Below are 26792 nucleotides of genomic sequence, written 5' to 3'. Positions count from 1 at the left end.
GCATGCACACGAAAGCTTATACCTAGAACTAACTTAGTTGGTCTTTAAGGTGCTACTGGAATGAATTTTTTGTTTTGACTATGGCAGACCAACACGGCTACCTATCTGTAACTGAAAAAGCAGGGAAAGAGAAACCCTCCAAGTGCCACTGTTTAGAATTAGAGAAGCCGTCCTGGTTTCTGATTTGATCCCAGAATATTCCGCTTTTCCTGAGGGTGTCCCTGTTTTCTTTTTCTTTTTTAAAATATATTTTATTAAGGGTTTTCTTGTTTTACAGTGTAAGTGTAATGCCTCGTGTATTTTTTTTCCCGTGTAACATTTTTACAAATCCATTTCATTTGTTGAGGCATTAGGGGGAGAAGAAAAAAGAAAAGAAAAAAAAAGAAGAAAGGAGGGTGGAAGGAGGGGAGATGGGTGGGGGTGGGGTGGGGTAGCGGTGTTTCTATTATGCTTAATGTATGTAGTTTGGTGTCAGCGTGCTTGTGTTGTTCACTTGTGTTCCTTTGGTGGTGAGAGAGGTTGGGGTTGGCCTAGGATGTGATTGTTTGTTTGTGATTGGCTGTGGTGATCTTTGTTTTCGTGTGTGAGTGAGGTGGGTGGGTGTTTTGGATCAAGTTAGCCATATTGATTTGTATGCTGTTGGTGGATTATTGTCATTGTCCTGTTGGGCTGTGTATGTGATAAAGGGGAGCCATACCGGGGTGAAGGTGTCTTCTTCTGTTTGTCCCGTGTCAGTTTCAGTTTGTTAGTTAATTTTTCTAGTAGGGCTGTTTCCCATACTATTTGGTACCATTGGTCCATGCTTACTCCTGACAGGTCTCTCCAGTGTCTGGTTATGGTGTTTCTGGCTGCTGAAAGTAGGTGGGTTATGAGTTCTTTGTGGAGTAAATGGGCATTGTTGTCTTGGAAGATGTTTAGTAGGGCCAATTCTGGGGTGAAGTCTAATACTTGCTTTGTTATTTTACATATTTCTTGTATGGCTGTTGTCCAGAATAGTTGGATTTTGGGACACTCCCACCACATGTGGAGGTATGTGCCTGTGGAGGTGCACCCTCTCCAGCATTTTGGTGAGGTTCCTGGGTGTATTAGCGCTAGTTTCCTTGGTGTTAGGTACCACCTGTAGGTGAGTTTCAGTGTGAGTTCTTTTCTTTTCGTTGATATGGATTTAAAGGAGGGTTTAGACCACATTCTGGTCCATTGAGTGGGGTTAATCTCATAGCCTATGTCATTCTCCCATTGTTTTTTGATTGCGTCTAGGGGATTTGCGGGATTTTGGAGTAGTATTTTGTATATTGCGGATACCGTCCCTTTACCATTTCCCTTTGTTGTTAGGAGGAGGTTTTCAAAGGTTGTCAGGGTCCTAGTTGCTGCTGATTTTACTGTTGGGTTGTTTAAGAGGGCATGTAGTTGGTGTTGTGTTAACCAGGGCATTTGGGTGTCTTCTAGTTTGTCTTGTATTTCTTGTGTTGACAAGGGTTTGTTATTTTTATAAAAGTCTATTAGGCGATATAAGCCTTTGGTTCGCCAGGCTTTTATCTGGAGGTTTTGTGCTGCATGGTGGAATAATGGGTGGTACGCCAGGGGGATTAGTGGGGATGGGGTTGGGGATAGTTTGCCTATTTGTGTTTTCCATGCTTTGAGCATGGTCTGTGTGCACCTGTTAAGTGTTGTGGGAATTTTCTTTAGTTTGTTTGGGAGGAGTGGGTATGTTGTGGTGCAGGTATTTTCAATTGTGTCCCTCTCTAGGTGTACCCATTGTTTTGTCTCATCTTCTAGTATGTATGGAATTACATGACGTATTTGGTTGGCAATGTAATATGCTTCTATGTTGGGGATTCCCCATCCTCCTTCTGAGGTGGGGAGGTACAGGTATTTGGGGCTTATTCTTGGTTTTTTATGTGAGAAGATGAAAGAGTGTAGTTTTCTCTGCCAACTGCGGAGTTGGGTTGAGGGGATCCAGATTGGGAGGGTTTGGAATAGGTAGGTTAGTTTTGGGAGTGTGATCATTTTGATCATGGCTATTTTGTCTGAGAGAGTGAAATTCGTGTTATTCCATCTCTTTAGGTCTTTGTTAATTTGCCGCCACAGGGGCTTGTAGTTGTGGAGGTACAATTTGTTGAGGTTTCTGGTTATTTGTACCCCTAGGTATCTGAACTTGGTGTGGCAGAGTTTTATTTTGGTGACCTTCGTGAGCTCTTTTTGGGTGTGAGGAGGGGTGTTGAAGCACATAGCTTCTGACTTTGTAAAATTTACCTGTAGGCCCGACACCATTGCAAATTTGTTGAGTTCTCTGATTAGGGAGGTTGCTGTGCTTATGGGGTCTGGTGTTGTCACCATTAGGTCATCTGCAAAGAGCCCTAATTTATAGGTTCTGCCTTTTATTTCCACTCCCTTGATGTCTGTGGCTGCTCGGATGCGGATTGCTAAGGGTTCCAGAGCCAGGATAAATAAGAAGGGAGACAGTGGGCATCCTTGTTTCGTGCCTCTTTGGATAGCTATAGTATTAGAATCCATATTGTTAATTCTGCATTTTGCTGAGGCTTGGGAGTATATTTGTTTGAGGATTTGTAGGAAGTTGGGGCCAAATTTCATGTTAGTTAGTACTGCTAATATGTATTTCCACTCTAAGCAATCAAAGGCTTTGAGGATGTCTAGGGACATAATTGTCAATGGGAGTTTCGTTGCCTTGCTGTGTTCGATCAGGTTCAGTAGTTTCCTGATGGGGTCTGTTATATTGCGGCCAGGGACAAAGCCAGTCTGGTCTGGGGCTATTAACTTGTGTAGGAAGATTTTTAGGCGGTTGGCCAAGATTGATGTGAATATCTTGTAGTCTTGGTTTATTAATGAGATTGGGCGGTATGATTCTACTTTGAGGCTGTCTTTTAGTGGTTTTGGGATGGAGACTATTTTGGAGTGGGTCCAGGTTTTGGGGATGGGGCCCCCTTTTATGATGTCGTTGAATAGGCGGGTCATGTAGGGCATCAAGGGTTCTTTGAATTTCCTATAGAATTCTGCTGTGAAGCCGTCTGGGCCTGGGGCTTTGTGTGGTTTCAGGTTTTTGAGGACCACATCTATTTCCTCTGGGGTGATAGGGCTGTCCATGAATTCCTGTTCCTCATCAGTTAGGGTAGGCATGGTCAGTCCTGCTAGAAATGTTCTGATTTCCTTCTCTGGTGGGTTATGGGAGGTGTATAGGTTGGAGTAGAATTCTGCAAATTCTGAGGTTATTTCTTCAGGGGAGGATGTTATGCTGCCGTCTTTTTTGGTGATGCAGTGTATTCTTGTTTTGAGTGCTTTTTTCCTACATCTATTTGCTAGTAATCTGGAGTTTTTCCCTCCATATTCATAGAAACGTTGTTTAGAATATAGAATGCTGATCATTGTTTTGTTAATTTCTAGGGAGTCTAGTTCTCTCCTTTTTTGTTCTATAAGTTTGAGGAGTTTTTTAGATCCTGTTTGTTTGTAGCGTGTTGAGAGGGCTGTGATGTCTTGTTCTATTTTGCTAATTTTTGAGGAGGTTTGTTTTTTAAGGAATGTTTTCTCTTTTATGCAAGCTCCTCTGGTGACCGCTTTCATTGTGTCCCATAGGAGGGGGGTTGTTATATTGTCTACATCGTTTTCCTTGAAGTAGTTTTGGAGGGTTTTTGTGAGACTCTCTCTAATTTGTTTGTTTGTAGTTAGGATGGGACTGAAGGACCATGATGGGGTGGTTTGTGTTCCTTCTCCTATTTTAACGATGACTTCTACTGGGGCGTGATCTGTGATTTTAATGTTACCGATGTTTGTTGATTCCACTGAGGGGATCAGACCCTGTGTGAGTAGAATGCTGTCCAGTCTGGACACTGTATCATGACGTCCCGATTGGAATGTATGGCTGATGTCTCCCGGGTTTTGCTCACTCCAAATGTCGTAGAGACCCCTGTTTTTTAGCATTTTTAGTAACTTGTAAGAGTTCCTAGTTGTTGGGGGTTTCCTTCGGAGGAAGGTTGCCCATGGGGTTGTAGGGTGGATATCTTTCAGGGATATACCTTTCATATTTAGATTGAGGTCCCCTCCTAGGATTGCTTCCCCTTCAGAGAAGGAGAGGAATTTGTTTAGTGTCTTCTGGAAGAATTCTAATTGTTTCGCGTTTGGGGCATATATGGAGCCAATTGTCAGTTTGATTTTACCATCTAGTGTCCCTTTAGCGAAAATGAATCTGCCTTTTTTGTCCCTGAGGACTGTTGTGGCAGTGAAGTTCAGGTCTCTACTGAGTATTATGGCTACACCGCGAGCTTTCCCTGAGCCTCGTGCGACCCACTGCTGACTGAAGCGGGGGTCGCTCAGGAGTTTGCTGCCTTTGGGTGGGTTGTGTATTTCTTGTAGGAAGGTGATGTGTGGTTTCATGGTGTTTATGTATGAGGTGATGCGTTTTCTTTTGATGGGGTTTCCCAGCCCCCTCACGTTTAATGTAATTGCTTTTAGGTTAGCCATCTTGCTTATCTATTATGTGGGGCGATTCCCTGCCAACCCGTTCGGGTTGTCTTGTGTCTCTCTCTTCGTGTTGTTTAAAGAACCAGTGGGGTTGCGCTGACCTAGGGTGTGGTGGGTGGGGGGCTAATGGGATTAGAGTAAGATTTGGGTTAAAGAGTAGGGGGTAAGTTGTAGAGAGTTTCCTATATGTAGTCATATAGGTGTTTGTTTGGGGTATTTTGGGCCATCTGGCATTTAGCCGGTTGGTCCTAGGTCTTAGCTGGTGTGGAAGGCCGTGTTCAAGGACAGGCCGCCCCCCCTGTTGTTTGCGAGAGGGGGAGATCAGTGAGACAGTGTGAAGTGACTTTGTAACGTCGCTGTCAAGTATAAGGTTCATGAGCAATGTTGCCAATGTTATGAGCAACATTGTTGGTGTGTTGGGGTGTGGGTGTGGGTGCTGGTACGCTCTGGTGCCACCATAGTGCTGGTTGGATATCAGATTTTAGCCTGATTGTGGGTTGTGTTATTGAGGTTGGAGGAGTTGTTTTTCCTTAGTATGGAGTATGGGAATGTTGAAGGTGTGGGTGGTGGGGAATGTGGTTGAGGTCGTCTGGGCTGGTGTTGGGGTGGGGATTTCTGTGGGGGTGTGGGGCTGGGGGGATGTTGATGGTGTTAACTAAATCTATGTTTTGGGGGGGAGAGGGGGAACGGGGGGGGGGGAATCACCAGTCCTTCAGTTTGTGGCTTCATTCAGCTGCGGTTGTTGTTGTTGTAGGGTTGTCCATCTGCGATGAATTGGTTTGGTTAATCTTGGTCTGGTTTCTTGTGTCGTATGGCCGGCGGGGTGGTTCTGAGCATGATGCTTGTCTGTATTGGTTTGCGTTGTTGTGCCGCTTCTGTTGTTTCCTTTTCTTCTTCTCTACCGTCGTCCAGTTGTTTGCTGTTGTTTCCTTGTGGTTGGGGCTGTCACTTGGTGGGTTTGTCAGTTGCCATTCCGGTGGGAGGTCGAGTTCAAGGTTCTTTAGTAGTTGTAGGGCCTCAGATATGTTGGTGGCCGTGTGTTGTGTTGTATTAGTTGTTACAATTAGGCGGAAGGGGAAGCCCCATCGGTATCTGATCCCGGCTTGTTGGAGACGCTGGGTGAATGGGCGCAGGCTTTTCCTCCGGTTTAGGGTATCCTGGGATAGGTCCTGTAGGGCCAGAATGGGGGTTTCTCCATATCGAAGGTTGGTTGAGTTTCTGAGGTTGTTCCATACCTCTTCCTTCTTTTTGTAGCGCGTGAAGCATACAATGATGTCTCTTGGGGGGGCGCTGGGTTTTGGCATGGGTTTTAGGGCTCTGTGAGCCCTCTCCAAGTCATCTGCCTCAAGTTTCAGGCCTGGGATTGTGTTTTTCAGCCAGCGTATAATTAGGTCTGCTGGGCTTTTCTCCTCTGTTTTTTCAGGAAAGTTGCGGAAGCGGATGTTACAGCGTCTATTGCGATCTTCAAGGTCGGCTTGCTTAATTTTCATCTCTCTGTGTTCTGCTTCCATTTGGTTTACCAGTTCGTCCAGTTTCTTGTTCACACGTGCGTTCTCCTCCCGGTATTGCTCTATTATTCTTTCTTGCATTTGGTTCTTGTTCTCTAGAGCTTCCACTTTGGAGGTTAGATTGTTGATTAGTGCCTGCATGGGAGCCATTGTGGCCTTCAGTGTTTCTTCTAATCGTGCTTCTAATCTTGCTTCCATTTCCCTCAGATCTCATTTCGTTACTGGGTGGTCGTCATCTTGAAGGGGAGTTATGGTATTGGCATTGTTTGCCATCTCCCTGGTTGGTGTCATCTCAGTCTCCCTAATGGTTTTGGTTTGAGGTTGGCTTGGCATCCTCTTGGAGTAGGGCGTGTGGTGGTTAGGAGTTGTGGCAGTGGTGATTCCTGGGTATTGTTGGGTTGCTGGGCTGATCAGGCGTTGCCGGTGGCTTTTACAGAGCGTTTGGATTAGGTGGTCATTTGTGTCACTTCTAGCCTGTGTTTTAAGAACTTGTCTAGAGTTTCTGTGGTTGCCTCAGCGTTGCCGCCAAAGCGGGGGGGGGGGGGGCAGGTAAGTAGAGATGGGTAGACTAACGGACAGACAGTTCATATAAGGGGGAGGGGTTAGCAGGTAGAGATGCAAGAGATTAGAGGGGTGGGGCCAGGGAAAATATGTGTTTAGGAGGGGGTTGTATATACCCAAAAAGGGTATTGGGGTCCGGTTAAGGTGGAGGTTGGGGTTGGGGGTGCGCTCAGAAACAGAGACAGACAAATAGGCTATATGTAAAGGGTGGAGGGAGAAAAAGGAAGAAGAAAAAAGAAAGAAGAAGGGGGGAGACGGGGGGGGGAGAGGGGAGATTGGAGTAAAAGAGAAGAGAGAGAGAGAGACAAAAAGAGAGTTGAAAGAGGAGAGATAGTACAGTAATATCGGCGGTATTAGATTGCCGCAGTAGTTTTAGCTATAGTATGAGGGGGGCAAAGTAGGATATGGTGATATGAATGTGTGTATGTGTTTCCTTTAGGGGAAGGGGGGGGGGATGGAGAGAGGGAGGAGGAAGAGAAAAGGAGAGGGGGAGGGGGAAGGGTGGGAAAAGGAGGGAGAAGAAAAGAGAGGGGGAGAGAAGGGAGGGGGAGGGAGGGTGAGCTGTGGCAATGGTATGGGGGGGAAAGTCTTATTTTAAAAGAGGGGGTGGGGGGAAAGGGCTCCCCCCTCAAAAACAAGCTGACGAACAGGCTAAAAAGGGGGAGTTGATTTTAAAAGATAAAGGGGATAGAGAACAAAATTGGGGATGGAGAAAGGTGGGATAAAAGGAAAAAATAAAATAAAGGGGGTGAAGGGAGAGAGAGGAGAGAAAAAAGGGAGAGAAAAATAAACTGGGGGGGGGGAGTATCAATAGCAATAGCAGTGATATGGAGGAAATTTTTGTTTAAAAAGAGAGTGGTGGTCGTGGATGGGGGTGAAAGATCCCCCCCTCAAGAACAAGCTAACAAATAGAATAGAAATAGAAATAGAATAGAGAGGGGGGGATTGTGGTTTTTTTTTTTTAAATATATATATAAAAAAGAAACCTATTTCCCCCTAATTATTATTATTATTTTCTGTTTGAAAAAAGTAAGGGTGGCTGCTGCAGCAGTGGCCCCTCTTTTAAAAAGAAAAATGATCAAAGTAGGTATATGGGGGGGGGATAAAAAAAGGACTTTTTTTAAAACAAAAAAAAAGGGAGAGGGGGAGGAAGGGGTTAAAAAAGGATATATATTTTTTTTTAAAAAAAAAAGGGGGGGGAGAGGGTAGTTTCTTCCTTTCTGCATCTCCTTTGTCATGCGGTTTTCCTCTGTTTTCTGGAGGGGTAGGCTCCCGTCGGCTCAGCCACGTGTTTTTTCAGAGCCTGTTTTTTCGGAGCCGTGCTCACCTACCTCTCCTCTTCTTTCCCGTCGGCAGAGATGGGGGGCAGCAGCGGTAAAGTTGGGGCTCTTTTTTCTTTCTTTCCTTTTCTCCTTCTTTCCCCCTTTTCTCTTCTTTTTCTCCCTCTCTGCGTTGGCTGCACTGTCCTCCTGGTTTTAGAGCTCCTCTTAGCTGTTGGGGGGGGGGTGGTCGGGTGCCTTTCCGGGTGCCTTTCCGGCTCAATCTCAGTCCTGGGGGGGGGTGTTTTGGCTCCTTTGATAGACCCCTGGGCACCCCCAATTCCTCTCTGCTGGCAGTGCTGGCGGCAGCAGTCCTGGGAGTCCGGGAGTCGGCCAGACAGAGCCTTTTACTCTGGCTGGCTTCAGGAGCTCTTTTCTGCTGTTGCAGCCGCCATGCTGCCTCGCCGGAAGTCCTCGTCCCTGTTTTCATTGAAGAAATGTTGGAGGGAATGGAGTTATCCAACCCCCGGCCCTCTGAAGGCAATCCTCTATAGGAACGTTTTTTAATGTTTAATATTTTATTATGTTTTTTATATATGTTGGAAACTTCCCAGAGTGGCTGGGTCAACGTAATAAGATGTGCGGTGTATAAATAGGAAAATTATATTTATGGAAAGGGATGTCCCTATTTTCATCACAGAAATGTTGGAGGGTTTGGAAAGGTCGGTTGCTGGAGCGAAGTGATTGCGTGATCCCAACCAGCAGAGCTGGGAACTGGACTGCCTCCTCCAGCTACCCATTCGGGCTGCAGGCATAGCTGTCAACCTTCCCTTTTTTTTGCGGGAAATTCCCTTATTCCAGCGCCATTTCCAGCTGCTATCCCGGATTGTTAGATATCTTGTAGACTGTCCCCGGGACAGGTGAGGCTGCTGATCCCTTATTTTCCAGTCTGCTGATCCCTTATTTTCAAATCTGAAAGTTGACAGCTATTTAGTGATGAGGAAAATATTTAGTGATGAGGAAACCAGTGACTGCACATCGGATCACAAGGAGACTTATTTGTGCAACATTCTGGATATCTTATAAGATGCCAGGTAGATTCCAATGATACAATAAATTTTGAGGGACAGCGCAAGGGGGCGCATCCAGCCTCGCAGCCCCCCAGGGCCCAACCCACAGCCAGCGAGCTCCGATGCCCAGAGAGGCAGGAAAGGGGGCCAGCCAGGGGGACTCGAGAGCGGCTGCCCTTTCCTGTCCCCGCCGAGGAGAGCGGAGGAGCAGCGGCCCCGTGGCCTGGCGAGTTTCCCCGGAGAGGAGCCGGATTCCGCTGCAGGGACGGAGCGAGGAGTCCGAGGTGCAGGAGGGGGAGAGCAGGTGGGCCTGGCAGGATGAGGCCCCGAGTGGAGCCAGAGGCTGCAGGGCGCCCCCCCCCAAGGGGGCAGGAAGGGGCAGGGGCGCAGCGGAGGGGCAGGGCATCTGCAGGAGGGCACAGGGGCCAACATCTCTGGCTCAGGCTGGCCCGGACCCTGCCGGAGCCCCTGGGGAGCTGCTCCCTTCAGTCCTGAGCTCAAGGGGCAGAATGAGGGCTCCAAGGCAGCTGCTGCTTCCCGATAGACGATGAACTCATTGCTAATTCAGAAGGGTCTTCTTGTGCTCTTATTTTTCCTCCAGCCCAGCACTGGGGTTGGAAGGTCTAAACATGCTGATTGTGTTCGCAAGACTTGTATGTATGCTAGATGGCATGTCTGGTGAGTGTGTGCAGCACCTCTGGCGTGTGTGCATGTGACTTTATGGTCTGCATCTCTTTTCTGTGTGCGCATGCATGTGCATACATTGGCCACAAAGCTCACTGGAATGTGGCCTCCAGAATCAATGCAGCTTTAAGCCCATAAATGTTTCGTTCCTCCTGCTCTATAGGAAAGAACAATCAAATCTGAGACTATCAGGAGGAGAGAAGTCCTGGATCTACAGAGTTAATGTTCTTAGCATCCTATGGACACAAACTGCAATGAGATTTCCCTTTAATTGCTTTGAGATTTTTTCCCCTTAAAAATATGAAGCAGTCTCGAAATGAAATGAGTAATAATCTGAACATGAATAAAACCTTAAGACTCTCTCACTTATTTACACACAGACACAAGAGGCCAGCTTTGATAGCTTGGGGAAAGGTCAGATGCGTTCTCCAGGGAATAAATCTATCAGCTATTTTATTAGCCTTGACAGATCAACAGAACCTCCATGAGTAGGCACAGTGTACCTTGATTTGGGGAAGGCAAAAGAAGCCATTTCCTTGCTAAATGAATCGGATGGACATCATTGCCACAAGATGCGGTGATGGTGGTGGCAAAGAGAGCTTTAGAAGGCGATCTGACCAATTCACGAAGGAGGGCGGTATGTTTATCAATGGCACTGGCAGAGGAAGGGGGGGCAGGAGTAGTGGCCAGCAAACGGTGTCAGGGGACTGCAGAGTGAGAGGGGCACCTCCCTGCTGCACTTTCCCCCCTGCCTCGCCTTCTCTCTCCACCGGTGGGAGAGCGTGAGCTTGTGCCTGTGCTCCGGCCCCGGAACCCACTCATCGCCCTTTCATCCCCCGCAGGGAGGCAGAAGCAGGCGAGAGGGAAAGACAGTCAGTGGGGTTTTGAAGTTGGTTTTAGTGATGTGAGGACTGGCAATAGAGGGGATGATCATCATGATATATTTTCTTTAAAAGATGAATTGTCCAAAAGCATGTTTCCAATAATAATAATAAAAACAGTCAATGGGTTTTTGAAGTTGGTTTTTGTGTTTTAACCTTCCCTGGTGTTTTGCCTTGTGCAGCAGAGTGATGTGAAAATGGAGGAACAGGGACCAAAGAGGAAAAGACTGGAGCCCAAAGGAAAAGAATCTTCTGCGGACCAACTTGGGACCATCAGGGATCTTCTGCCTCAGGAAGATGTACGTCAAATTAAGCAGGAGGCAGAGGAGGAGCAGCCGCAGCAGCAGCACTGGGAAGCCCAGTGGCAGGATTTCCTGAAGACGATGCAGCCCCCTCGTTCACGGTGGGAAACCCCACAGGCTCCCAGTCCTCCCCTCTCCGGAGATGGTGTCCTCCCGGCCTCCTTCAGGGGAGCTGCGGATGCCAGTCGGTGGCCCAGTGGGAGAGCAGGGGGGACAGACCAGACCCTGCCAGACCGGAGTGGGGAGGCACACGAGGAAGGAGGGGAGCAGATTTCCTCTGTGAAAGTGAAGGAGGAGATCCTGGACGAGGAGGAAGAAGATGCCAACCTGAGGTCGGAGATGGAGCGGCAGAGCTTCCGGCGGTTCTGCTACCAGGAGGCCGAGGGGCCCCGAGAGGCCTGGCTTCGGCTCCAGGAACTTTGCTCCCGGTGGCTGAAGCCAGAGAGGCGCACCAAGGAAGAGATGGTGGAGCTGCTGGTCCTGGAGCAGTTCCTGACCATCCTGCCTGCGGAAATGCAGAGCTGGGTCAAGGGAGGCAGGCCAGAGACCTGCGCCCAGGCGGCGGCCCTCGCTGAGGACTTCCTGCTGCAGCTGCAAGACACCGAGGGGCTTCCGGGAAAGGTAAGTGCCCTCCTCTCACCTGGGTCTCCAGCATCTCATGGTCACAGGCCCAGCTCCTCTAGACATGGAGGTTCTGTTTAGTTATGGTGGTGAATATTCCTCCTCTCTGCATTTTCTCTCTCATCCACTTTAAAAACGCTTGTTAGAGCAAATTTTACTATACATGGGAGGTTGGCAATTATATCAGAGCAGGAGCTACGTCGGAAGAGTTTCCCCTGCACCAACCCCTGTTTTCCTCGTCTAAATTGCCTCCATTTCTGTTGTGGTAAAAATCTTGGCACGTCTTGCAGCCTCAGCACTGCCATGTGTAGTGCAAATAGAATAACACTGGCCTATCTTGCCATATTTATTATAATGGCCAGGTTCTAGCTGCCACCGCAGTCTCCTGGCCCCCACAACCAGAATGCATCACTGCAGGAAGGACCCCCACCCAACCTTTAGTGAGAGAGGGGAAAAGAGAAGGACTCTGCATGGGTAGCTTCACAAATTTACCAGCTGTGGTCCTGCACTGGCAGCGAGGCTAACAAACAGGGGAGCTGGAAATGTGCTAGTCCCGTATCTCCCTGCATCTGCCTCCTGACCTAATTGTCCCAGCTTACCTCATGATTGGACCGGCCCTGATGGGGAACTGTGATGAAACCAGGCACTCTCTTATGTCTCTTATAAGCCATAGCTAAGAAACTTTCCATTTTGCCCAAACCAGGAAACTACAGCTGCCAACTTTAGAACAAGCCAGCATATTAAGCTAACTTCAAACTTTGGTTGGTCTATGGGACCTAATCTCAAGCTTCTAATGTGCATACCATGCCAGCCTTAGGAAGGGAGGTGGGATAGGCAGGTGAAAGGAATTGCAAAAGGTGGTGAATATTCTTTCTTCTCCATGCAAGGGCAACCCATGTATTCAAAGCAGTCCTTTGCAGATTAACTCTTAAGTTCCCAGGAATCTACTCTTAGGCCACTAATGTACTTACCATGCCAGCCTTAGGAAGGGAGGTGGGAAAGGCAGGTGAAAGGAATTGCCAAAGGTGTTTGAAAATGGGTGGGGGCTCTTGGGAAGGGGGTGCCCAACTGGGGCCTCTCCAGGGGCAGCAGAATGTCTTGGGCAGGAGAATTCCTGCAGGGGCTCTCAGATTCCTTTGGCTTCTTCTTCCCTCCCTCCCAGGAAGCTGCAACTTGCTCTGGATTCTGCGCTCCTCAGGAAGCTGAACCTGCAAACGTAGCTGAGACTGAACCTGCAACCCTGACTAGGATGGAAGGAGGAAGGTGGACGGGTGACCTGGTCAGACTGTCTCCCGCATCCCTCCCCACAACCTCTGAGCATTCCCTCCCAGGACCGTTGGAGAAATCTGGTGAGTTCCAGGGGAGAGGAGATGGGGACAGGAATAGATGGATGGTGGAGGGAGAAAAAGGAAAAGATGGAGAGGAGACAAATGGAAGGAAGTTCCTGACAGGAAGAAGGAAGAGGTGAAGCCTTCTCCAAAGCAGCTCTTTCTTTCTTAAATCCCTTTCATAAAGTAGTGGGGGCAGATTTTCTTCCTCCAGGCTTTTAAATCTTAAATGTTATTTCAACGGCAGGAATAATTGATGATAATGATGTTGCACACCAATCCTGAAAAATGGGTGAAGGGGAATGAAATGCTTTGCATAATTATTTATAATTAATGTATTTAAATTGTTTCTATTACTCTTATTTTTTATAGACAGGGTCAGAATTGTTGGTTTGCAAGCCCCCTCCATAGAGGCTGGCCCCTCTCACTGTCCTCGGAGCTTGCTTACCGGTAACCTCCTCTGGCTGATATCCAGACAGACCAAGGAGATTTTGATAGGCGACATTTTCCCAAGCATGGGTAAAATGCACAACCCCTCCCTCCTGCTTCCGCAGGGGAACGAAAATAAGTCAGAAATATATTTACATGATGTTTATTTCTGACATTACAGCACTAGAGAAAAACACGTCCTTTCAGTTCAGTTCTTCCAGCAAGTCTGACAAACTTCCTGAACATGCGCAAATGGAAGGTTTAAAGTTACACTCTTCACAAAGACTTATCCAGTCTGTGAACGTCCTGGGAAATTCTTTCCCACAGAAAAGCGCATCATGTGGTGTCAACAATCTGGCTGTCTGTAGCGGTGATGTTTCCATATACTGACAAGAATGATACATTCCACCAGCATCAAAACACAATAAATGCATGCACCTTCCCAGTTTGGTGGGGTTAAGGGACAAAGGACCAGTTATCATGATATACAATTCCTGTGGCTGGAGGCTCTGCACTTAGGATTGGGCATATAAAGTCCAAGATAACTGTGTAAACTTGCCAATCTTACAGACTGGGGTTGTTTGTGTGAGTGAGTGAGTGAGTGAGTGAGTGAGTGAGTGAGATAATAATTTTAGCATCCCTGTGTAATGGCTTGGTTCTCCCGCACAGACATGAGATACTCCAGTAGTGATTATCTCAAACTCATAAATCATTGTGGAGCTCAGTCTTCGGCCTGTTCATTCCAGCTTGCAGTTGCCGAGTCCTCCAGCAAAGAAGGCCCCACTTTCGCTTTCTTTTCCCCTCTTCTCGCAGATTTTCATGAGCCTACGATTTTTTGGACAGGCTCTTTTGGGGTCTCTGTGTCAGAGCTAAAAATGGAGATAACAGTCTGTGCCCCCCCCCGTCGGCACCCCCTCTTCATGCTCTTCCTGCTCTTTGTTCTTTCTTCCTGCTGCAGCTTGGCTGCTCCTCCCCTGCTTCATATTCCAACTGAATCACATCTCTTGCATTCTCAGGCTCTGTCAGCGGAGGCACGAGAGGCTTGAGATTCACGGAGCTGACACCTTGTAATTTGTCCGTCCCTAAGCTTCCATGGAGATACTGTGGTACAACCTTGGTGCAAATTTCAAAATAAGTACACAAAGCCAACAAAGAGACTCAGAGGTTTATAGTGGCACCAGCTTTCCTGGTCAAGAGTCCACTTTGTCAGACTGCAGCCCACAAAAGCTTAGGCCATAATACATTTATCAGCCTTTAATTTTTTTTCAATAATATTTATTCAAATTTTAAAAGGTTACAAAAAAGAACACAGTATACAAAACAAAACATATCCAAGAAAAAAAAGAAAAATAGCAAAAGCAGCTAAAAAAGAAAAAAGATACAATCAAAAAAAAAATCAAAAGAACAAGTTAAACCTTAATATAACTCCCTTTCTTAACTCATCTCCTTGACCTCCTCACACCTCCCCTCTTTGTATTCTAATTCATATAGATATTTCAGCAAATCCTTCATCTTATTTTTATCCTTATATCTTACCTTAATATACTGTAATTTTCCATTCTTTCTTTCACCAATTAACCATCCACTTTTACTTTATTTAATCTTATTTCTCATTAAAACTTATATATCTGAACTTATTCTTTAGATGTTTCCCCTAGGGTCAAAAAAAATATTCCATTCCACGATTTTCCCATCTCTCATTAAAAGAAAAAGAAAAACCGCCCAAGGTCCCAGCTCACAGAGGACCTACGCCAGGTCATTGTTATATACAAAAGTCTTTATTGAAGTTCAGTTTCCATTTCAAAGCCGTAGCGCGCAGCTCTACGTCTTAAACCCTAGACCGCCGAAGTTCCGTCTGAATCTCCTCCCCCCTGACACCAGTTTAAGACTCTAGCCCTGCTCCACCTCTTCCTCTGCTCTCTCCTCCTCTGGGTCCTCCTGTCCGCTGGGGCATTCCCCTTTCTGGACTCCTCTGATGCTGAGTCCCCTGACTCCTCCCCCTGCCTCCGGCGGGCTTTAGGACCCGGTTCCCAATCCTCGTTCCCTGCTGTCCCGCACGCCTGTACATTTGAACTTGGCTCTCGCGCCAAGCCAGTGACCTTCCTCCTGACCGTTACACTGCTTCTGTCACTGCTTCCCTCTTCCGGGATGCTAGCTGGACCTGACCTCCCCTCCGTTGCCTGACTCTCCGATGGAGGCGTGGTCAGCCCTGACTCATCTTCTCTCCCTGCTGGGGGAGACGCTAGCCCCGATACCTGGGACTCTTCCCCCCCACTATGCTCTGGTGGGGAAGCTGGTCCTGATCTCCAACTGCTGCTCTGGGAGTCCCCGCTGGCCCCTTGCTTCTGGCGTGTCCCCCTTGGGACCCCCCTTGCCCTGGCCACCGGCGCCCCCTTCTGTGAATCTTCCGATTCGCTGGAGAGGCTCATGGAATCTCTCGGGCCACTGTCATCTTCTCCTACGCTGCCCTCAGATTCTTCCCCTTCGCTCTCCATTCCCTCTTCCCTGTGCTTCTGCTCCTGAGCCCCTGACATCCATCCCCCCCTCGAAGCCCCCCCCTTCCCCCCTCTCCCTCTTCTGGTGTGGGTTCCGGGTGCTCCAGTGTTGTGGGGGTGAGTGCAGGATACAGTTCATCCCCCCTGGTGTGCAGCCAGCCGGCTGGATCCTGCCAGTCCGTGACAGGCTCGTCGATATCGATCTCCTCTGCTTCCATTTCTCTGCAGGTGTACTCGAACCCAGGATCCTCCCCCAACACGTCCATGTCCCCCTCTCCCCCTGTTGCCTCGGGTGACGTTGCGTGCAAGGGCCCTCCCGGCAGTTCCCTGCTCCACCCCACCTCCGGTTGATCTTCCCACCAATAAGAGCAGTCTGTGCCAAACCCTGAGATCGATCCCTCTGGGGAGGTAGTCTCTGGGGCCTTTTCCTCAGCTGATGAGAACCCCTGGAACGTGCTGGCTGAGAGTGTGGGTGTGAAAAGATATTCATCGAAATAATCTGCCGGCATGGGTCTGTGTGGGAAGAGTGCATGAAACTCGTCTTTGAGGTAGTGCTCCTCCACCGCATAGTAAGGAACCCATCTGTTGTCGCTTGCCGGGGTACCTTCCCTGGCTAGGAGATATTCAACCCCCTCTTCCCCCCATCTCGAGTCTAAAATCTCTGTGACCTCGTTGAGTGGCTCTGCTCTCGGTGACCCTCCCTTCGTGGGCGCCTCGCTGAGCGGGCCTGGTGCAGTCCCTGGCGCCTGAAACCTGTGGGGTGCCTTGTAGGGTGTGAGCACTGATCTATGAAAGACCGGATGCATTCTGGAACCCTCCGGGAGTGTCAGCCGGAAGGCTACTGGATTGATCTGTGCCTCGACTTGGTAAGGCCCTAGCTGCTTGTGTCCGAGCTTCTTCTTAGCTAACGATCTGGCCGGCACTGCCTGGGCTGCTAACCAGACCCAGTCCCCCACCTGGATGTCTTCCCCAACTCTCCTGTGTTTGTCTGCCTGCATTTTGTAGGCGTGTTTTGCTAGCTCCAACTGCCGTCGGAGTTGCTCGTGGACCTCCTGTAGCTCCGCTGCCAAGGCCCCTGCTCCCTGTGGCTCCCCTTCCCCCACTCTTTCTAATCCCGGGAAGGTTCTGGGATGCCGCCCATTATTGGCGAAGAACGGTGTCACCCCCGTGGACACGTGCTTCGTGTTGTTGTAGGCAAACTCGGCCAGCGGTAGGTAGTCCACCCAGGTCGAGGGCTGTTGATTGGCGTAGCATCTCAGGTACTGCTGCATGATGGCGTTGACCCTCTCCGCCTGTCCGTTGGTCTGCGGGTGTCGTGCCGACGCTAAGTTGATCTTGACGTTCAGGATGCCCAGCAGCTTCTGCCAGAAGTTCGAGATGAACTGGCGACCCCGGTCGGACAGGATGGACCGCGGTAAGCCGTGCACTTTGAACACGTGGTCTATGAACAGTTTGGTGGTCTGTTCCGCCGTGGCGACCTTCGCGCAAGGAATGAAGTGCGCCATCTTGGTGAACATGTCTACGACCACGAGTACCGCCGTTTTGCCCCGCGAGCTGGGCAGATCTGTGACAAAGTCCAGGGCCACTCTCTCCCACGGTTCGAGCGGCGTCTGTAGCGGTTCTAGCAGTCCCGCCGGCGGCCTGTGTACTGGCTTGGCCCTTTGTCATGTGTCACACCTAGTAACGTACTCTGCGACTTCTCCCCTCATCTTGGGCCACCAAAAATCTCTGGCTACTAATTCCGCCGTCTTGTCCTTGCCGAAGTGCCCGGTGCTGGGCGCGTCGTGTAACTGCTGCAGTACTTTCGCGCGGAGTTCGTCTCCCGGCACGTAGAGGGGCCCTTTGCGGATGAGCAGTCCGGCGCGTATCTGGAACTCGTCCTTTGCTGTGCCTCTTCGCATCTCCTCCATCTTGGATTGTGCGAAGGAATCCACCTGCAGCGCGCGACGTACCGCGTCCAGGTCCACGGTGGCTGAAGCGCATGCCCACGCTTTTGGTGTGAAAATGTGTTTGGCCGCCACCGGTGCCGCTTCCTCGAGATACTGCGGCTTCCTGGATAGCGCATCCGCCATGATGTTGTTGTCTCCCGGGATGTATTCTATCCTGAAGTCGAAATCCGCAAAGAACTCTGCCCAGCGGATGTGTCTCTGGTTCAGGAACCGCGCTGTGCGCCAGTACTCCAGGTTCTTATGGTCCGTGCGGACCTGCACCGTGTGTTTGGCTCCGATGAGGAAGTGCCTCCATGCCTTGAAGGCTGCATGAATGGCCAGCAACTCCCTGTCCCAGATGGTGTAGTTCTGCTCCGACTTGCTGAGTTTCCTGGAGTAGAAAGCACACGGCCTCCAGTCCCCTTGCGGATCTTGCTGCAACAGGACCGCTCCCACGGCTCTGTCCGAGGCGTCCGTCTCAACCCTCATTGGTCGGCTGGGGTTGACGTGTAGCAGCTGTTCTTCGGACGTGAAGAGACGCTTGAGTCTCTGAAAGGACTGCTCCGTTTGGTCCGTCCAGACGAATTTCTTCTTCTTGGAGCTGAGGGTGTCCGTGATGGCCGCCGTCTGCATCGCGAACCCCTTGATGAACTTGCGATAAAAGTTGGCGAAGCCGACGAACTTCTGGACCTCCTTCCGATTGCTCTTCCAGTCCAACACCGAGCGGACCTTGGTGCTGTCCATGGCGAGTCCCTTGTCGGACAGCTTGTAGCCCAGGAAGTCCACCTCCGTCACGTCGAACTGGCACTTTTCCAGTTTGGCGTAAAGTCTGTGCTCCCGTAGTCTCTGCAGAACTTCCTTGACGTCCTTCTCATGAGCCTCCTGCGATTCCGAGAAGATCAGAATGTCGTCCAGGAAGCAGACGCACTTCTTGTAGAGAAGTCCCGCTAACACGTGGTGCATGAAGGCTTGGAAACAGTGGGAGCCATTTTGCAAGCCAAACGGCATAACTCTGTATTCATAGGTGCCCAAAGGCGTAAACATGGCTGTTTTCCACTCGTCGCCCTCCCTCATGCGTATAAGGTTGTACGCCCCTCGCAGATCCAACTTGGTGAAGATGCGACCCTTCCTCACCGTCACCAGCACCGTCGATCTTGGGCATGGGGAATGCCGTGGGCTTCGTCCTCGAATTTATGACCCTGTAATCAACTACAAGCCTCTTTTGGGGCGTGTCTTTTTTCTTCACAAAAAACACTGGACTGCCCCCCACTGCTTTGGATTCTTGGATGAATCCCCGCTTTAAGTTGTGGTCTATGAACTCCCTGAGTTCCTGCAGTTCGTCTTCAGACATGGAATACAGTTTTCCAGTTGGCAGCGTCGCCCCCGGCAGGAGGTCAATCTTGCAGTCGTAGGGCCTGTGGGGAGGCAGCTTGTCCGCTTCCTTCTCGCAGAAGACCTCCAAAAACGCCTTGTACTTGTCGGGTACCGCTTGCAGCATGCCCAAGTGTAGCTGTGGTTCATCCTCTTGCCCCTCATCTTTCTGGCTGGTCAGGATGCAGTGTTCTGCGCAGTCGGAGGAGTAGAAGGTCAATTGACGCTGGTACCATGCTAATGCCAGGCTGTGCCTGTCCAGCCAACTCATGCCCAATACTATGGGTGTGTCTGACAGGTGAGTGACGTTGAAGCTGATGACTTCGCGGTGATTCCCAATTCGCATCACCATAGGCGGTGTTTGCTGTACCACCTGTCCTCCCAGTAGCTCTCTTCCATCAACCGTGACTACGTTCAGCGGCATAGTGGCTGGTAAAAGCGCTATGCGATGTTGTTTGACGAAATCCCCTCCTATAAAGTCTGCATTACTACCAGAGTCAATGGTAATAGGGACTTCCATGGTGAGTCCATTGGGGAGCTGGAGTGATGCAGTGAGTTGCACCACTGGTTTGGGCGGGAGGGGGTCTGTGGGCTGTAAAATCCCTGGGGGCTGCTTCACTGACTCGCCTGGCTGGGCCCCAGTGGCTCTGCCTCCAACCAGGCTTGGTCGTTTCCCTGTAGCTGTTGCTCCTGCCGAGCTGTTCCTTTTACTGTTGCTGAGGCTGCAGTGTGCTTTTGGAGCCTCTGGGGGCACTCCCTGGCCATGTGCTGTGCACTGTCGCAGATGTAACACTTCCTGCTCCCTCTAGGAGGCTTCGCCTTAACTGCTCCTGGTGTTTGGGCTCTGGCTGCTGTCTGAGCCCTGGCACCACCTATCTCCATCGGCTCTTCTCCCCCTCCCAGTGGAGGTGTGGACTGGGCGCGCGCTGTCTCCCTGGGTAGGAAAGGGGTTGATCTGGCTGGCGTGCGTCCCAAACGTCCCTCATCCCTGCTCCAAGGGCGCTCTTCCAGACGCACCCCTATCGCCAGCGCTCTTTGGACGACTGCCGTGGTGCTGTGGGGTCTCTCCCCCCTCGCAATTTCATCCTTCACAGCCCCATTCAGCCCCTCCCAGAACAGGTCTCGGACGGCAGGTGAGTCCTTCTCCCATCCCAGCGCATAAACCAACGCAAAAAAGCGGGAGTGATATTGTCTCACAGTGGTTTTGCCCTGTCTCAGCCCATGCATTTCCCTCCTGGCAACGTCCACATCCACTGTAGATTGAAAACAAGCGTCCATAGCCTTAATAAAGGCATCTGAATTTTGGAGGGCGGGATCATTGTCGCGCCAAAGATTGCGCAGCCACACTTTAGCTTCCCCATGCAGATGAGTTAGTATGAAGCCTACTTTCTCCTCCTCATCTCTAAAGTCTTTCTGAAGCAACTTGAGCACGAACACTACGTCTGCTCTGAAGTTAGGATACTGCTGCAGGCTCCCATCGAAATGAGACACGAGGCTTCTTCTTGCGAAGCAAGCCCATAGGGAAATTCGTCTTGCGAAGCGCCTCGAAAAATGGAAAACCCTTTCGTCTAGCGGGTTTTTCGTCTTGCGAGGCATTCGTCTTGCGGGGCACCACTGTACACTTTAAATTCCCAATTTTCTTTCACCAGCTCCCCTCCCCGGTTTCGGCCCCTAGCAATAGTTCCATCAATCTCGGAAAACCATCAACCCGGAGATCTTAAGTCCGAGGCTCTTAAGTCTCTTTCGTGTCCCCTCTGCCGGTCTTTTTGGTAGTCTTTGGTATTAAAAACCAGATCTCGGGGAAGCTCCAACCCAACGGTAATCATATTCCTTCCTGCCAGACTTCCATAGTTAAAAATAGGGCCTATAGGATATTCCAAATCTTGTTTCACACTCCTTTCAAATCCAAAGGCCCCAAAACCTCCAGCCTCCACCTGGCTCAGATTTGTATCCCAAAAGACATTTGATCTCCACATAGGGTGATCTCTCCATCTTTCATTTTCCAAACCAAGCCAGGCTTCCATCTCCAAAAACTTCCCCTTTACACAATCAAGTTCAGCAACTTCTAACCCTCTTTCAGACCTCATTTATAATTGTAAATTTCAACCTATTATGTCTCCAATTTTTCTTCTCTTTTCTAAATCAATTTTTACCTATTATTTATAACTTAAACCCTTGTGCCATTTTGTTTAAGTTTGACATAATATTACTCTGGTCTTTTCCCCCTTTTCATTTTAAGAATTTTTGCATACTCCTTTTAACTATATCACTGATGCCATATTCTCTTTAAATCCAACATCATTTTAACATTCAAACATTTTACAATGTTTCTGCAAGTAGTCTTTAAACTTCTTCCAGTCCTCTTCCATCGACTCTTCTCCCAGGTCTCGGATTCTGCCAGTCATTTCTGCCATCTCCATGTAGTCTATCACTTGCATCTGCCATTCTTCCAGGGTGGGCAAATCTTGTGTCTTCCAATATTTTGCGATGAGTATTCTTGCTGCGGTTGTTGCGTACATAAAGAATGTTCTATCTTTCTTTGGCACCAATTGGCCGACAACAATTCCCGAATTTTAACCTTCTCCTGCAGGCTTCCCTGCTTCCAAAAGAAATATTGATAGTAGTTTCAATCAGTGGAATTTAAATCCTTTACGTAAGACTCTCCATGACCTTAGTTAACAAATTCTTTGCTTTAGTTTATTTACAGAAAGGGGAGGTGGGCTTCCTGTTTAGACCTTCCCCGATCGGTGCCAATTTAAAAATACTTTAAAAGTCCAATTTCCGTTATACTCACGGGTTGTTGTTTGAAATCCAATTGTCCACAAGAAAAAGTCAGCGCTCTCCGGCAATGGCTTCACACGGCTTCACTCTGTAAAAATAGCGGCCGATTCAAAACACCATGCCGCTCACCTCACGTCACTTCAGAACCCCCAAAAAGGGATTTCCCTGCAGGTAGGGGGGGTGCTCCTGGTGTCAGCCGAATCCCACGTTCCCAGGCTTCCTCCACCTGGGATTTCTAAAGGGTCTCCGCCTTCGCGACGGCGGCATGACCCAAATTCCACATAGCGGGTTCCTCTCAGTCAGAGGAACGCCGCCATTGCCGATGGCGCTAACCCGGAAGTCCCCCATTTATCTGCCTTTAAGGGCTGCAAAAGATGAATAAACAGAAGCGTAGTTCATCTATGGAATCTATCCTACAGGAGACAGTGACGGCCAGCAACATGGATAGCATGAAGAAAAGGATAAGACTGATGTCTCTGCTCTGCCCTCGTGGTCTAGGCAATAATGCTTCTTGATACTAGTATCTGGAAAGCACATGAAGGCAGAGAAGACTCTTGTGCTCCAATCCTGCTTGCCAGTTTCCCACAGGCATCTTGTTGGCCTCTGTGAGAAGAGGATGCTGGACTAGGTGGGCCTTTGCCTGATCCAGCAGGCTCTTCTTAGGTTCCAATATATTGCAATATTTTTACAGTTACATGTAGCACTTAAGTTTTATTTATTTCACAATGGAGACACTGTTACTTGAGCCTGAGATCATTTCTTCACTTCAGAAAGAAAAAAATAGATGTGTCTAATAAGCCAATTCCACCATAAATTTGTATTATAAAATGATGGTGCTTTATTCAGTTTGAATAGAGTTGCTCTTGTCACTATCTCATCAGCTTTCGTAAAATTTGGAACCTAGAGAGGATAGTGGAGAATGAAGGTGTTACAATGAGAGAAGGTCCAGATTGGAATTGACATGTGTTCAGTTCCCTTTTTGTCTTTCATTAAAGTCTAACAGGATTCTCTTTCCTCCCAGACTCCCAAACAGGTGAGGAAGATGAAAGTCAGAATTCTATGGAGCCACATGTGAATTTATGGGGGAAAACAAAGAAATTGAGGATACAACAACAAAGTCACAAAGGAGAGAAACTATTTGAATGTGGAAAGAGCTTCAGTGAAAGTGGAAAACTTCGAATACACCAACGAACTCACACAGGGAAGAAACCATTTAAATGTATTGAATGTGAAAAGAGCTTCAGTACAACTGGGAAACTTAGAATACACCAACGAACTCACACAGGGAAGAAACCATTTAAATGCATTGAATGTGAAAAGAGCTTCAATGAAAGTCAAACACTTAGAGTACACCAACGAACTCACACAGGGGAGAAACCATTTAAATGTGTGGATTGTGGAAAGAGCTTCAGTCGAAGTGGAACACTTAGAATACACCAACAAACTCACACAGGGGAGAAACCATTTAAATGTATTGAATGTGAAAAGAGCTTCAGTCGAAATGATGCACTTAGAATACACCAACAAACTCACACAGGGGAGAAACAATTTAAATGTATTGAATGTGGAAAGAGCTTCAGTCAAAGTGGAAACCTTAGAATACACCAAAGAACTCACACAGGGGAGAAACCATTTAGATGTATTGAATGTGGAAAAAGCTTCAGTACAACTGGGATACTTAGAATACATCAGCGAACTCACACAGGGGAGAAACCGTTCCAATGTATTGAATGTGAAAAGAGCTTCAATGAAAGTCAAACACTTAGAGTACACCAACGAACTCACACAGGGGAAAAACCATTTAGATGTATTGAATGTGGAAAGAGCTTCAGTACAAGGTGGAAACTTAGAATACACCAACGAACTCACACAGGGGAGAAACCGTTTCAATGTATGGAATGTGAAAAGAGCTTCAGTACCAATGGGAAACTTAGAATACATCAGCGAACTCACACAGGGGAGAAACCGTTTCAATGCATTGAATGTGGAAAGAGTTTTAGCATAAGCGGAGCACTTAGAATACACCAACGAACTCACACAGGGGAAAAACCATTTAGATGTATTGAATGTGGAAAGAGCTTCAGTGATAGTGGATCACTTAGAATACACCAACAAACTCACACAGGGGAGAAACCATTTAAATGTATTGAATGTGGAAAGAGCTTCAGTGATAGTGGATCACTTAGAATACACCAACGAAATCACACAGGGGAGAAACCATTTAAATGTATTGAATGTGGAAAGAGCTTCAGTGCAATTGGGAGACTTAGAAGACATCAACGAACTCACACAGGGGAAAAATCACAGATACTTTAATAAACCATATAGGTGTTCTTTACCTTTCCTTCTATGCTTCCTTGTAATACTGATAAAATCAAACCACCCCAATGCTTTCAGCCCCAGAAGAGGAGCTCCCCTTGGTGTCAGGGGAGGGGTCCAAGGGAGCATCTGAAGCCCTGCCATTCCTTCTGTCCCTGGCCCCTTCCCCTCCTCTCTCTGCCATCCCTGGGCCACTCTTGACTCCACAGCAGGAGACTGGATCTGTCTGTGATGGTGAGATGTCCTGGCTGGTTGAAGGACCACTTCCTGTTTCCTGGAGCTCCATCCTGCCTTCTCATGCAAGGTGGAGTCATGAAGCAGGCGAAGGCTGAGCACACCTAAGGGTGGCGCAGCGGGTGGGTGGGATTCTGCTTAACCTTTCCCCGTCTGCTCCTTTTCTGGATCCCAATCCCCACACAAAAAGGGGCAGTGTGAAGGCGCAATCAGTGTTATGGAGCTGCACTGAAAATCATTGCTTTGTGACCGTAAGAGGCCCTTCTCAAAATAACAAGCATCAAGAGAATTTAAGCTATAGAATTTAAAACAAACAGATAATTACAAAAAAAAGAGAAAGCAGTCTGGTGCCACATTGCATAGGAGTTACTTTAACACACTCTACCTGGGGCTGCCTTTAAAAAGAGCTCAGAAACTACAATGGCTCAAAGAGCTGCAGACACTTTGCTGACCAGGGCTGGCTATAGGCAGCATAGGACTCCCATATGAGAACAGCTCCCTCTGCCTAATTGTCTGTTTCTGGACACAATAAATGTGTCCACAAGAAGAGGAAGATAGATTTGGAGTGCCGCATTTTCAAAAAAGATGGACACACGACTATTTCTTTGTGGAGCTGAAAGGCATGCCCGTGTGCCTCATTTGTGGTGAGGCCCTCTCCGTCCTGAAGAAGTCCAACCTGCAGAGGCACTACAGGACAATAGCACATCCAGTACGAGGAGTTCCAAGGGCAGCTGCACCAGGAGAAGGTCAAGGTGCTGAAAACAGACCTGTTGGGTAACCTGTGGCCCCTCCAGATCATGTGATATTGCAACTCACGTCTTCTTTAGCCATTGGCCATGCTGGTTGGGGCTCATGGGAGCTGGAGTCCAAGGATCTAGGTCCAGAAATGCCAGGGACAATTCAAATCCCTCCTCAGTCGTGAAGCCAATTGGGTGACTTAAAGCTGGTCACCATCTTTTATGCGAAACCTCCCTCGCAGGGTTGCTGTGTGTGTGAAAGCAATATATCTTGTGGTGGGCTTGATGAGGGGAGTGTGGAACAGAAATGTAATTCATAGGTAAGAAGACAGGAAATAGTTCTGAATCTGACTGAAAATAAAGGATTCTTTGTCTCCAAATTGCATATAGCAAGCACCTGTGTTGTTGAACTCTAGCTGAAGTCTCCGCATCTGGTTCCTCAGCACTCTGCACTCTCTCTCTGGAAACTTCCAGCTGTCAGGTGACAGGAACCAGCCAATGCCTCCCAGTTCGGAAACAGTCTGCCAAGAGCTGAGATTGGAAGTGGACAACCAAGCGATGCTGGAGAGGGGCCCAGCAGGGAGAGAGGGAGCTCATTGGCTGGGGAAGGAAATCAGTGCAACACCAGTAGAGAAAGGGGGCATATGGGGGATTTGGAGAGGAGGCTCCAAGACTCTTCGCCAGAAACCAGTGGGGAGAGCACGTGCACTCCGCTGCCCACTCCCTCCCTGCGCAGAAGACTTCCACGCAGGGAGAGTAGGAGGAGACTTGGCGTCAAACAACTTATTTGCTGGAAGAGGTTCAAAAAATGCCCACTGACGGATTCTGCTAGCGACTGAACAGCCACGGAGTGAAGGGCTGTCAGCCAGGACAGGTTTAACCAGGCAACCTAGCCAGGAGTGGCGGTAACTTACGCACGAGCAACCCCTTATAACCATTACACTTATGAATATTGATTTGAATCAATTCATCTGATGTGTTCAAAATAGAGAAAATTTATGGTTGACACCACCTTGGGATAGTTTTGACAGGAATTCGGGGAACTAGGAATATTTTTAGTTCCATCTGGGTTGATAAATCAGCAAATAGCTAGAGAGGATTAAGGGGTGGGGGCGGGAATCAGGCCTTGTTTCTCATGTGACAGGTCTTAAATTCCACAGGTCTTAAATGTGACCATTAGCGACACAAGATCTACCCACCAGGGAAGAATGGCAGATGAAGGTGATGGACTATATGGAACTGGCGAAAATGACTGGCAGGATCCGAGACCAGGGAGAAGAGTCGGTGGAAGAAGATTGGAAGAAATTTAAAGACTATTTACAGAAACATTGTAAAATTAATGAATGATAGAAAGATGTTGGAATGAACTTAGAATCATGGAATCATAGAATCATAGAGTTGGAAGAGACCACAAGGGCCATCGAGTCCAACCCCCTGCCAAGCAGGAAACACCATCAGAGCACTCCTGACATATGGTTGTGAAGCCTCTGCTTAAGGACCTCCAAAGAAGGAGACTCCACCACACTCCTTGGCAGCAAATTCCACTGTCGAACAGCTCTTACTGTCAGGAAGTTCTTCCTAATGTTTAGGCGGAATCTTCTTTCTTGTAGTTTGGAACCATTGCTCCGTGTCTGCTTCTCTGGAGCAGCAGAAAACAACCTTTCTCCCTCCTCTATGTGACATCCTCTTCTCCACGCTAAACATGCCCAGCTCCCTTAGCCGTTCCTCATAAGGCATCGTTTCCAGGCCTTTGACCATTTGGGATGCCCTCCTCTGGACATGTTCCAGTTTGTCAGTGTCCTTCTTGAACT

General features: G+C 48.5%; 2 protein-coding genes across 2 annotated transcripts in view; both read left to right on the top strand.

Annotated features, from left to right (window-relative positions):
* LOC309336674 (uncharacterized protein) overlaps positions 1 to 25361 on the top strand; it is a 52199-nt gene extending 26838 nt beyond the window's left edge. Inside the window, exon 8 of the transcript XR_014154061.1 lies at positions 25123 to 25361. The gene's annotated coding sequence lies outside the window, so the exon portion shown is untranslated. The remainder of the gene's footprint in view (positions 1 to 25122) is intronic.
* LOC309336602 (uncharacterized protein) lies at positions 8862 to 24029 on the top strand. The gene is made up of 5 exons (XM_081852614.1): positions 8862 to 9155; positions 10619 to 11359; positions 12522 to 12708; positions 22713 to 22837; positions 22913 to 24029. The coding sequence occupies exons 1-5, from the start codon at positions 8994 to 8996 to the stop codon at positions 24005 to 24007; spliced, it is 2310 nt and encodes a 769-aa protein (XP_081708740.1). The 5' UTR covers positions 8862 to 8993; the 3' UTR covers positions 24008 to 24029.
* Positions 25362 to 26792: the final 1431 nt, after the last annotated feature.

This window comes from Podarcis erhardii, assembly GCF_964252035.2.
Source record: "Podarcis erhardii genome assembly, chromosome: 2".
NCBI classification, from domain to species: domain Eukaryota; kingdom Metazoa; phylum Chordata; class Lepidosauria; order Squamata; family Lacertidae; genus Podarcis; species Podarcis erhardii.
This window is presented reverse-complemented; position numbering and strand designations above follow the sequence as displayed.